The sequence below is a fragment of the Halichoeres trimaculatus genome, unplaced genomic scaffold (genome assembly GCF_033239565.1).
Source record: "Halichoeres trimaculatus isolate MK-OKI-2021-1 unplaced genomic scaffold, fHalTri1.1 fHalTri1_scaffold_16, whole genome shotgun sequence".
NCBI lineage: Eukaryota > Metazoa > Chordata > Actinopteri > Labriformes > Labridae > Halichoeres > Halichoeres trimaculatus.
The window spans coordinates 20,381,401-20,394,808 of record NW_027437194.1 but is presented as its reverse complement, the minus strand read 5'-3'; the positions used below and the strand labels follow the sequence as shown (position 1 = coordinate 20,394,808).

Sequence of the window (13,408 nt, the reverse complement as noted above, 5' to 3'; positions counted from 1 at the left end):
CAATCTGAGAGTGCAGCAGGAATTGTCATGGAAAATTCCTGAAAACTTCTTAAAATTTTCAAGATGAGTTACATGTGTGAATGTAAACAGGTGGAATTTTTGGCCTGATTTCACCTGGACCTTTTCTGCCAGTTTTCGAGTAAAACTCCAGTGTGAAGTCAGGGAAACCAAAGTGGCAGCACGGATAATTCAGGAGCAATTTGAATAACATCAAAGTTTGGGTAATTTTGAAAATGAGGACACCGGTGGAGCTGGAAAAAAGTCTATACCTCAAATTCCAAAAATGAAAAATTTGGGGTGTTTCCAGGAATGCATGTGTGTTAAATGTTTATTGATTCAACAGAAGCAAGGTCTGAGCAGAAACAAGAGAGGGATATATTCAACATGAAGTATGCCACTTTCCTAATCTCTCTTACCAAATCCAATTTTCAAACCAATTCAAACCAAAATCCAGACCAGACCCCAGAGGAAGGACTCTATCCCATCTCAGCACTGCATTGTGATTGGGTGAGCCTAGGGTCCGCCTTCTCCAGACCCTCCTGACTATAAAAAGCTCAAGTAGAGCCTCTCAGGGGTTAGAGGAATGTGATAGTCAAACAAAACCCCTGGACCCCAAACATCGGCACTCCTGACACGCGCTTACATGCGGTCAAACTCCCGTTCACAGCGAGTGAACCTCTGGACAGGCTGGCCCTCATGTTTCAAACTATGGTCGATTTCTCTGAGAAGTACCTGGAAAGGTAAGAGCAGGCGTGTTTGTGTGCTTTGGATATCAAGAATTGAAAACACAAGAGGGGAGGGTAAGGAAGGAAGGAAGGAAGGAGAGGGTGGGGGCTGTTTTTGCCTCCCTCAGGAATGGTTCCTCTGGTAGGAAGCTATGTGACCTCTACGTGGATCTCATTTGACAGTCGCAGTGAGGGAGAAAGAATCCCCCTGTGAGGCTAACTATTTTGGAGGAAGAAGCTTTTTAACTTCTAACTTCAGGCTGCCCCTTTTTCTTATTATACGCAGCCTGGATTTCAGGAATAGGACTGCTCATGTGGTGTTGGTGGCTGGGAAGGTGAGTTTGCTCAGAAATAGAGCTTTTTCTCTCTCTTTGGTCCTGATTAAGAGACTGTGGATGAGATGGTGTTATATGCATGAGGGAACTTAAGGACAACTCCCCTTTTCTTGGTACTTCGAGGAATATTGAGCGGCTCCCTCTTTGTTTGGAGCATCTGTTAGATTTGTCTTTTTGATGTTTTGCTAAGTTTCTACACATCTCACGTCTCATTTGAAACAAACATCCTGAAACACACTTTTACACTTTCACAGTTTTCTGTTTTGATTTCACCTCAACCTTCTGTATACAGAAAGTTGCTCTCTGACTGAAAACATGCTAGAACGTCACTCACCTTTCATCCCCTGGATTTCAGTCCCTGTCTGTCCTCCCTGCTGAGCCCCACACCTCACACACCACTCTTTACAGAGGGTTTACCCCTGTCATTGTGGGAAACAAAGTGGGGTTTAAGCAGGGCAGCGGCCCTTTGTGTTCTGCAGCACGTCTATCTGCAGCTCTCTCCCCACATGTGCTCCCAGAGCCTATCCCTGGGAGTGCGGCCTACTTTTTCAGAACACCAGGAATAGCCAGCGGGGTGCTATTAGTGCGTCTAATGTGAGCCAAGCAAAGAGGGAATAAAAATGACGGAAACCTGCAGATAATTGCAGAACTGAAGACCTCTTGCTCCTTCACTCGAGCACGTAAGTCGCTCTCACACAGGCAGACACTCAGGTGTATGTACACATTATCCCTGGTCTGCAAACACACTCAGTGAAGTGTTCAGCTCATGATGGCAGCATGATCAAAGATAGTCCTGATTTGATAATCCTCTTTAAAGCATGTGCCAGTCTTTACTCATATGAGGTTAAGGGAAGGGTCGTGATGAGGAGTGGATCCTATGAAATGTGATACATCAGAATGCTAATGTTTTAGAGCTGTTGAGCTATTAGCATGCTCAGCTGGAGAGACACTGTAAACTTCACTGAATGAGGTCCCTGCTTTGAATACAGAGAAACCTGAGAATCTGCTGCACCACAACTTTTTTTTATATTTTTGTCTCCAAGCTGGTGTTTAGCTCAAATGCCATGTATGGACAGCCTTTTAATCCAGCTTTTACTCAGTGTCCTAATCGTTCTTTCCCTTCCCTCTGATTGGGAGATTAGTTATGGGGGAGTTATCTAATATTGCTAATCTTTGGTGTAAAAGTGTTAATCTGGTGGCAGGCAGGGCTGAAACACAGAAACAAGGGGGAATAGTTGTTTTCCTTCACTGAGTGAGTTTTTAACTTGAATGGAGCTGACAGTTAACTTTATTCAGAGGTACAGTGAGTGGAAATTGTAGTGCTAAGTGATAAGCGGTCAGATTTGGTGAAGTGATGGTGGCTTTTGAGAGCAAGAAACTCATGTGCCTCTTTTTTCCAGGTTGAAAAACAACAATAAAAATGTATTTATTCTTGCATTCAACAACTGCAATATGCAGCCTTGATCTAAGGGGACCCACTGTGATGTAGATATATATGGTTAATTCAAAGTTAACAAACACAAAACTATTTTTTAATTTAATTTTACACATTGTTACACTAGTTTAAGGCTTTTTGTGTTTTTAGAACAGGACAGAGGATAGAGCAGGGAGGAGTGATGTGTGAGAAAAGGGCTGCAGGTTAAATGTGAAGCCCACTATAAATACTGCACACTGCACCTTCAAATGTGCCTACGATTTCATCACACAAACACTTATCAAACAGCTTTCTCCAACTCTGACACTTTCTTGTAAACTATCAATGTGTTTTTTGAAGAAAATTGAAACCTCCCATTTAGATGGGTTTTCATATGTACTGGTTTTGGCGCCCCCTGTGGTACCTCTAAGAACATCTTATCTCAAACCTCATCCTGATGTCCTGACAGCGGAGCCTTTTTCTTGATGTGAGGTATTTGCTCACATGCCTTTGTTCACTTTGTCTGATGCCCACCCTGCAGCAGCAGCAGTGAAAGGCCTTCAAAGTTATTTGTAAAAAATCACAGATAGTCATTTTTGCTTTTAGGGGTCATGCTGAGACATCAGTTTTAATTTCAGTCTTTTTCATGACTGATGAAAAACCCCTCGTGGGAGCTTTAAATTCTATCTTTATTCAAATATTCAAATTAATGTTTATGAAACCGCAAAAGTGAAATCTTTGCACATTTTATACCTTAGTTTTATTATTTTTTTAAAAGTCTAATTAGACTTCATATGAGCTGCATTCACCAGACAGGTCCAGAAATGTCTTATGTTTATTACTTGTTAAGAATAAAAAATGTATGTCAATTTTCTGAATAATACAAGAAACTACAAACCATAACATTTTCTTATTACTTAAAGATTTTTTTTACTCGTTTTAAGCAATTCAAGCTTCAGTTTTGTCAGAAACATATATTTTGCCCATTTATTATGTCTTATTCAACTTTTTACTGATTTTTCTTTGTCGTTTTCTAACATCTTATCATTTAACCTGTACTTTCATTTATTCATATACCATATTTTTAAAATTATCACTCTATTTGCTCTTCTCATGTTTTGGTGTTTTACCGTTGTCTGCCACTGCTGTCTCTTTCTGTAGGAATATTCTGTCTGTTTTTTTAAGAAGCGCTTTGGGCTGGATTCTTTATATTAATGAGTTCAGTTAAATGCAGCAGTAGTGGCAAAGCCTTACATCTTATACATAAAAAACTGTTACCAAGGTTGTTGCTCAATACTCATTGCTTGTTTTGATGGAGAAAAGTATCCGTGCCGTGTTTGAGCTCCTGACGATAATTAGTGAAATAAATCAGTGTGTTGTAAACACGTTGTAAGCAGCTGACGACTTTGAGCCGACTCAGAGTGAAAGAATACCGTGGCAGCAATCTGTGCTGCTGCAGGGTGAAAAATGTCGCCCTGTTTGTGTTTGCAGTATCCATTAACACCCACATGGTGGCAGGATAGAAACATACATTTGCCCTCACTGTGACATCACTGTTACATCATCCACATGCAGGCGCTGCTTGTAGAAATCCAGACATAAATAATGAAGAGCCTTTTGTCGGCCAACAAAACATTTTCCAGCCCTTATAAAAGCAAAGATCCTCCTCACACATACTGGCTCTCTTCTGGAGACCACATGCACAGCCCAAGACCGAAGTGCCTCGAGTGGCAGCTAAAAATAGAGCAATCTAATGAATCCTGCTCTGGGGTTGTGAGTTTAGTTAACAGCATAGGGTTTTTATTTGTGTAGTAATGTCCTTCAGGCTGGAAAGTGTAAGAAGATGAAAGACAAGCCTGTTTCTGTTCAGCAGTTCTGAATGAGGTGTAAGTCTGCATCCAGCAGGGAGCTTGTATTATTTCAATCAATGGATGAGTCATCGCTCCAGCAGTGACACTGAGAGGACGCTCAGGTATTCCTCTGGAGAGAAACTGGAATTCATGCTGACGTGTGTTTGCTTTTTGGGGGCTTAGAGAGGGGATTTTGACATTTTTCATTCTTTCTGTAGTCATTTATTTCCCTCAAGTGTCGTATTTTTTCACTTCCTCTCTTGGAATTTGACAGACTTGGAAATACCAAAGATGTGACAAAGAAGAAGCCATGAATTCATAGCATTATCTTTTGTGTGTGAATTGAGATGTTCACATTTAGCTGATTGAACATTGTCATCCTTGCCAGCCGGCACAAGAATTATTTGTCAGGAAACAAATGGTTAGTATGTTTTTATATTATGCAGAAGCCTTCACATGTATCCCTGAATAAACCTCTAAAATAAAACAAAGCATTGAAACTACACTTTCCAGAAACCCTGATATTAGTCCACTGAGGAAGGTCATGCCTCCTGTATTTACAACAGATCTGGAACTGCCACACATCTTATGACTCCTCTCCTTGATTATAATGGAAAGTGTGTGTTTTACAACATGTCTTAACCTCAATAAAACAAAATGTGCTCAAAATCGCTCCCAAAGGCAAAAAAAATTGGCAGTCTGGAAACAGGCATCATAAAGGTAACACTGACATCATGTGTTTTGGAGTATTTCAGACACATGGACACAGAGTATGTAGTGCGTATGACTTCATCACCCACTACGGTGTAAGGTCAACACAACAAACCAGGCTTAGGGCTGGAGGTACTACCTCTGCTAATCTACGACCAACTCATTGACTGTATAATTGTTGAACGTAGTCTCCCCGAGTCTCCACATAAATATTTATAGGGCGCCCAACAGTCACGTGAGCTGAGCTGGGCCTCTGATTGGGCAGACTCGCAATCTTAGTAGCTTCTAAACTGTTAGAAGCCCAGTTAGAAAAATATTCACGCCCCCATACAGTGTGTGCCAATAGTGAAATTAACGATTCAGACAAGAGACGTTTTTTGAACCACACTATAAATAGGTTAATTTTTGCTGTGAAAATTGGCTTTTTTTTGGCTTGGTGTGTATGGGACTTTTGGTACCTTCAGGGCCAGCCTCAAGTGGACACTCAAGAAACTGCAGATTTGGGGACTTTAGTGTTGTCTCATTTTTTAGACTGGAGGTTTGACCATAAAATGACCATGAAATAAAATGGTTCAAGTTTCAAAGTTATTTATGGAGCTTACTCTTCTGGGATCGTATATTTTCAATATCGTTGGTGTAATCTACATGCCCACCTTGGTATCTTATATTTAGTTTGCAGAGATATAGCATCATATTGGCCTGTTGGACCTGTGTGATTGCTATCCAACTGTGGTTGGACTCCGCTGTTTTTGTACGCCTTGGTGCTCAGCGGCAGCAAATTTCACCCATAAGAGGACCATGATCGATAGGGTCGCTGGGCTCCAGCACAAAAAACAAACACAGTGATAAATTAGTGATTGAATCAACACAGAGCATGTGAGAACCATAAAGAGCTAGAGCTGCATCCATCCCCGCATCGTTAGGATGTTGCTTCCTCTTGGTTGAACCAGACGGATACGGTGCGACACCCGTGCATCTTGGCATATCAAAAAGGACACAGCGCCACCTGTTGTAGCGAGTGAGACGTTCTCGGTCACCACTCCGATTGTCAGTAGGCCAAATCTCTCAGATACACAGAACTTCTATTTTTTGCTTTGTTGAATCGATTTTCACAAGCATGACAGGGAGTCTGGCACTAAAAATGCATAAAAACATCACTCTGACTTTCAAAGTAAACCATGCTGAAACCAGATGGTATGTAAGAAGAAAATCCATCACTTCTTTAAGTGACACAAAAACTTATCTTTAGTGGTAATTTGGAATTTGAAAAACTTTTGAAAGTCACCCATCAGGCCAGAAAGGCCTCTTCTGCTCTGTCAGTGAACTTAAGTAACCGTCTTTCTTCAACCCCCCACAACCCAAACACACCCAAATGAACCTCACAAAGGTCACCCTCAACCTGACTCTGAAGGAGCTATTCATTCACGGCTGCTGCCAACAGCTCCTCTAGTCATCTTGTTTCATGTGTGGGGCACGTTTCGACCTCCCCAGTTGGAAAAAACTTGCTGACTGTGTTCTCTGTGTCTCGATCGCAGCAGTTCACGCACGCATAAATTATCTCTACCACTTCCCCTTTCCAGACACACACAGGGGGGAGGTTTCCAACACCTGGGACTGGCATGAAAGTGGCAGTGAAGTGGGCATGAGCTGCCAAAAATAGAGAGGGGGATTCTCAGAGTGTTTCATCCCCATCTGGGTGTATTGTTGAGCAGTTTTTGTTTTAATCTGCAGCTGTTGGGTCTTCCACCCCCTCCTGTGTGTGCAGATTTCACTCACATCTATTACTGAAGCCTCTGTGTCTTAATTTGGGGTGTTGGTGCTCTCCTGGGGGGGATTGTGGGTTGGCAGTGGAACAGCTTGCAGTGATTAGGGCCACTTCAGCGCTGCATTATTAGCAGGCCAGGCAATCCACAGTGGAAATCAAAAAGCAGGGACTCAGGAAATGGGTGTTGAGTGAGGTCGCATCCCAGCGAGGCAGCACGTGCTCCAGGTCGGGAAAAGCCAGGACACGCACCATGGGATTGTGGGCATGCAGGGATTGAGGGGTTGTGTGTGTGATTTAAGGTGGTAGCTACACATGCATGTGTGTGTGTGTGTGTGTATGTGTGTGAGGGAGAGGTGGAAAAAGGTGACACAGGCGGTCAGGAGGATTTCAGATGATGCAGCATGAGGTCACCGTGCCCCATTGCCTCGGCCCTCGGGGTCAGCTTCCTCTCAGAAACCCCTGTGGGCACACTTTGAGGAAAGGCGTGATGAAACAGAGGAGTGAGGATTGAGTCTCTCTCCTCCTTCTCTGTCACTTTCACTCAGTCCCTGCCAAGGAACCTGCCAGGGACACATCTCGACAGCGACGAGGTATCAGATTGACAGGAGAGACGGTGACGAGAGGGAGATTAAAGTCGCCTTTTTGGAGTAATTCTGACTTTTCACCAGGACTTGAAGACAAAAATGTACACAAAAGCATTCTTTCCTCTTTTCTGGCTTTTATTGAATGTTTTTGTTTGGATCTACAAACTTAATTGGTGACGCTCTTGCCTTTGGATTGTTTCAATTATGGACTGGACTTGGACTCAACATACTTTCCTCTTTTTCTCCTCCTCTACTTTCCTTTATCCCTTTATCATCCCATTTCCTCCTTCCTCCTATCTTTCCTCCACTCAGGGCCAAAGACATGAAGAATCGGCTGGCGTTCCTGCGGAGGAGGAATGAGTCCCCAGGAAGCAACCCAGCCGGGAAGTTAGACAAATCTATGAAGTCAGTCAAGTAAGTGGCCACTTCCTGACAGGGCATGTGCTGGTGTGGGTGGGTGTCAGACTCATGTCCCGGGTCTCACCACAATAAGTGGCTGTGACCTGGCCTTGGACAGACAGACGTGTGGGCAGAAGGAGGGATGGGAGTGTGCCTGGTGTTTGTGGAATTACTGAGATGAATGTGAGGATGTTCATGAGGCAGTGACACGACATGGGAGGGAGGAGATTGATCTGTTTTTAGCTATTTAAAAACATCTGGAATAAAAATATCCAGTGGAAATTTAAGGTCATAAAGCTCTCTCTGATAGTAAAGGCAGATCTTTTTTCTATTGTGAGGAAAGAATCTTAAAAATGATCAAGTCTTACGGTAAAACTTCACAAACTTCACTGACTTTTTTTTTGCAATTATTCATTTATATTTATTTCCTTCAAAAATCTTGGATACATGTAAATAATTTGTTGAAGGACAAATTAACATCAATGTAATAAATCATTCGGCATTTATTAGCAACTGCTTTAAAACAAATTTCAGTCCCTTCTTGAAACACACTGTAAACTTGATACCCATTTTAACATAACATTTAATTTTATTGCTGATTTTTCTGAAACATGTTTAGTTTCCAGTATCAACATCCTTATCTATGTAGGAGTTTTTGTAATGCATGCAAAAGCTTCTTGAGCTCAAGGGCCAAATCAAGCGCCCTACTAAGTTTAAAAAAACGTAGCTGATAAAAGTAAATGTTAATTTATGTAACATTTAGGCAACAAGGCAATTAAAAATCATACTTGAGGAAATCATACAGAAAGTTAAAGGGAATAAAACAGATTTAAAATGTTAGTTTTTAAGTTACAGTGCAAAGTTGTGCAGTAAAATAGACATTTTAAAAATTCTCTTCTAAAAAGTAGCTGTAAAAAGTGAGATTTTCTAGAGCATATGGGATGAACAAGTCATCCCAAGAGCTTGACGTAGAGAGGGGGAAATCTCAACTCCCAAAGAGAAAGAGTCCCCGAGTTTGCGTCATTTTTGATGATATTGGTCACAAAGGTAGCGGCTCACTTCTCTTAAGCACAGTGAACAATGTGGACGTGGTAGCTTAATTCATAAAACAGGGCAGAAGCAGAGATGCTGGCCTAGGGATGCACCAAACCCACCTTTTAAGTCCTGATTCACATATCGTTAACCTGGCCTTGGTACTGGTGAATACTGATGTGGCTCTGATCCCAAAACAGAAATGAATTCAGCATTCTCTATTCCTTAATATGTTGGCAAAGGAAGTGTGAAATACCTCCAAACTGCTCTGCTGTCGTAGTCATTGTCTTTCATGCTACTTTAGCTCTGCTTAGCACAAATTTACCAACCTACATGGAGCTTTACAACAATTCATTGGAGGCCAGAAGTCGACATTTTGGCAGGGTGCACCATTACCCCCCAGCATTCATAACAGCAATAGAATGAAAATTTTAGCCTCATAATTTATTTTGTTTATATAGACAACTCGGAATAAATATTTTTTAAATTTTATTTATTTTATTTTATTTTATTTTTATTCTTTTTTATTTTATTTTTTAATTCTATTTTATTTGATCTTAATTGAAAGCCAGAAAATTTGTTGTGATGAGTATAATATTTTTAAAGATCTTTTTTCCGGACGCATATGTTTGTGTTAAAAAGACTGAAAAAGGAGTATGTTTAAAATGTAGCCAATAAATATCTTAAGAGATCCATCAGATTGTTGCTTCTCTGACTGAAAATTTCAGCACTGATTTAAAGAGACGTCACAGTGACGCTGAAATTTAAATCAACAGTCAAACTGCAAATAAATAATGTTAAACAAGGCTTCAGATGTGGATTACAGTGTGTGTGAGATTAGAATGAGAGGCAGCAGGGGGCAGACAGACACCGAATGGGGGGAGGAGGGCTCTAAACCCCGTGAATGTGTCCCCATTGGCTCCCTTTAGCCCCTCCCCTCCCGCCTTCAAAGAAGCATTCAATGGGAGTATAAAATCCTTCCCCCCACTTCTCTGGAGCAGACAGACGCTTAGTGTTGTTCTATGAGGCAGACCTGAATGTGAGTGAGTGAGTGAGGCGGACACAGAGCTGAGTGGAGAGGATTTACACACTTCCACGTTTAGACCAAAGTTCTGCGGATGGGTCACACAATGAGAAACCTTGCTGAGATGGGCTTGTTAAAGAACCGCTCTGCTTTCATCTGCAGGCCCACCCCGGAGGAGGCACTCAAATGGGGGGACTCGCTTGACAAGCTGCTGGGGCACAAATGTAAGTCAAGTTTATCTTCCTTTTCTTTTTCTGTTTTAACTGCTGTGTTTTTCTGTGAGTGTGGATGCAATGCTTGCACGAGGTTTCGGGGGAGGGCAGGAAACAAACATTATTGGATTACACACTCACACACATTGCCAGCTTGCACCAAATTACCCTAATCCCAATGGAGACAAAGTCCATGCAGAGATTTAAAAAAGCTACAAAAACTGCAAACATGTAGGTCTATCTGTTTCCAAATGCATCCCCCATCCTTTCTCCAAGAAGAGAAAAACCTGACATGAATCCAGCGCTACATCTGTTCCTCATTCAGCAACGCTGGCCTCTTTCTTCCCCCTCTTCTAATTTCCTCTTACCTCACTCCTGCTCAGCAGCATGAGGTAAGAGATGACCGCGTGCTCTGGCTTGCTGTATTATAGAGCGTGGGGTGATTCATGGGAACGGAAAGGTGCAGACTGAAGCTGTGGGTGGACGCTGCTTCCTGCTATTCTTCTCCTGCACGCCGTCTTCCTCAAATCATTAACTGGAGTGAAACTTTAAAAAAAGCCCAGGGTGACAGAATCAGTCCTGTTTCCTCGTTTTTTCACGCTGAAACAGACACGTCTTTGTTCACGAGGAAGGATTGGGTCAGCAGGGTGGTGATGTCACTCACATGAACATATGTTGAGAGTTATTTTTCCTACTGTCTCTGAGCTATTTTTGTGCGCCGAAACTTAACGGGTGCTTCGGCTGTGAGGTTGCCATGACACCCCAGTCAACTCTCCTCATGTTTACCCTCCTTCTCCCTCTTCCTTTAGATGGTCTGGCAGCCTTCAGAGCTTTTCTGCGCACAGAGTTCAGCGAGGAGAATCTGGAATTCTGGCTAGCATGTGAGGAATACAAGAAGATCAAGTCACAGTCCAAGATGGCGTCGAAAGCCAAGAAAATCTTCGCAGAATACATCGCCATCCAGTCTTGTAAAGAGGTAAGTGAGAGGAGAAGGCACAAACAAAGTGAGAAACATGCCTCATCTCTGTGAATGCTCCTTCAAATCAACACGTTTTGTTGTGCTCTCCAGGTGAATTTGGATTCGTACACCAGAGATCACACGAAGGACAACCTGCAGAATGTGACGCGCTCCTGCTTCGACCTGGCGCAGCGGCGGATATACGGGCTGATGGAGAAGGACTCATACCCCCGCTTCCTGCGCTCAGAACTCTACTCGGACTTAATCAACCAAAAAAAGCAGAGCTCCACTCCGACGTCCTCTTCATCGTAAATAAGAGACCAGAGACAGAAAACAAGGATGATGAAGAGAGGAAAACAAGAGGGCAGACTGTTTGATTTGGTTGGGATGTGAGGTTCTTTGTTTGCCTTTTTTTTTATTTCGTGTCTTGTCCTTGTGTCCACTATGATCTTTTTTTATTTTTTATTTTATGGTGTTAGAGGACGTGGAGAAAAAAAAAAGCTATGGCACTGCAAAGGAATGTAGTTTACACAGTGACACGGTGGATGAGTGTATGAGTGAATGCATGGATGGATGTTACTAAAAATACAGAAGCCCACATGAGAGGGCCGGAGCAGGAGCTGGACGCTTGTCTGATCACTGTCTCATTCGTTTTTTATGGTATCAATGGTCTGGTCCTGTTCTTGTCCAGTTGTACTGGAGAAAAGAAAGGGTTGCTCTAAACCCTGCAGACATGAAGACAGTCCGGTACTGTTTTGTCACTTTTTTCCTTGAATCCCCCCCTGCCCACTTTGTTCTCTGTGAGGCCACTTCAAAGCTGTCGGTACGACGCCAAGTTTTGTCTTTTTTTTCGTCCCGTGGTTTTCTGTTTTCTTTTTCTTCTGTATGACAGAGAAGGGGGGGAGAGAAAATCAAGATGTCTGAATGAAAGCTAGCGCTACAGCTCTGTTTCACACCTCCACCCTCACAAAGCTTCTATAAACAGCTTTCAGCTCATCTACAGACTTGCAGACGGATACTGTGAGCGGGGACGGAAGTGGAGACAGCGATGGCAAAGATACTGAAGAATCCACGATGGACTGTGAGAAAAACGTACACAGGCATATGTGTGTCACTCTCACATTAAAAGACATTCAAAGTCACTCAAAGCCAGTAGTGGAAAAAAAAGACGACTTCCTGTCTCCACAGACTGTTTACAACAAGGAAGGACAAGAAGAAAACGAAGCAGCCAAATGACATTTCCTTTAACATAGTAGCTCATTCTGGACTAACGGGGGAAACGTTCTCAGGACATCGCGACAGGTTCCAGTTTATCCCCTCAGCTGTTTCTGTTTTTCTACACTCTCACTGTTTTTTTATGCGTTAGGGTTCCTACCTGCACTCCCTTAAACCTACTGAGCAGTGCACAAGAGGTTGCTCAAGTCATAGAAAATGCTTCACGTTGTACAAAAGTTTGCCTATTTATTTAGATAAACTCGCTGGATGCTACGACACAGACCCTCACCTCTTCTTAAGCACTCAGCTAAAAAGCTCTCACTTTCCCTCTTAACCACCAAACAGGTCCAATGCTGTCCTGAACTTTAAGTGCAATATTTTTTTTAATTTTATTATTATTATTATTGTGTTGGTTCATTTATTTGGATAATTTTGAATTTGTATGGGAAAGACGAACAGCTTGAGCTCTGTATTAACTATATTTGTTAAGACACACATAAAAAAATGTAGAGCTATAAGATCGACTTACAAACTTTCAAGAAACATAAGTAGTTTAATGAATTTTAAGCAAGTGATTCTAACTGTGTGTTAACTCCCCTGGCAGCAGGCAGCCGGGGGCATTATGGTTGTAAATATAATTCTTAAAGAAAACTATGTGATAACACATTAAAAAGAAACAAAAACAAGACGTGGATAGGTCTCTGCTGGTGATGAATGTGGGACCCATCTGTATCTATGTAAATATGAGAGACTTAAAACTATAAGATGACATGTATTGTTAAAAAAATGAAATAAAACATTAAGTGAGAGGGAGCAGGTTCAATCTGCTCTTCCCCTGGTCATACACTGCTTGTAAGGAGTTTTCTGAAATGCATTTTATCATTTTCACTGTTTACAATTCAAAATGCATCTCTCCTCTGATAGCAAGTGAGAACAGTAGAGTACATTTGGTGTCATTGCTAATGATAAATAAACCAACCAACTGATGAAGTCACATGTGTTGTCTCTTGATTTTCTGTGCCATGGACATTATCTCCCACAGCTGCTCAAACTTCCTGGATTTACGCCTTTCGTATCTCTAGTGTTTTGTTTTCATGCTGCAGTGTTCATTCAGCAGGCCTGGAAAAAGAACTTCCCCACCACAATATAAAAAAGACATTTTTGGGTCATTTCCCCTTTTATTG

General features: G+C 42.0%; 1 protein-coding gene across 6 annotated transcripts in view; it reads left to right on the top strand.

The window, feature by feature from the left end:
- The window catches only part of rgs3a (regulator of G protein signaling 3a), a 95,646-nt gene extending 82,434 nt beyond the window's left edge, over positions 1-13,212 (top strand). For 3 of the 6 annotated variants that reach the window (XM_074690207.1, XM_074690208.1, XM_074690209.1), the window contains 4 exons: positions 7,697-7,798; positions 10,002-10,063; positions 10,861-11,027; positions 11,121-13,212. In XM_074690207.1, coding sequence (XP_074546308.1) covers positions 7,697-7,798; positions 10,002-10,063; positions 10,861-11,027; positions 11,121-11,321 — 532 coding nt within the window. In that variant the 3' untranslated portion in view covers positions 11,322-13,212. Of the gene's footprint in view, positions 1-681; positions 741-1,022; positions 1,061-7,327; positions 7,486-7,696; positions 7,799-10,001; positions 10,064-10,860; positions 11,028-11,120 lie in introns of those variants that run through there. The other 3 variants (XM_074690210.1, XM_074690212.1, XM_074690213.1) reach the window with 3 other exon arrangements.
- Positions 13,213-13,408: the final 196 nt, after the last annotated feature.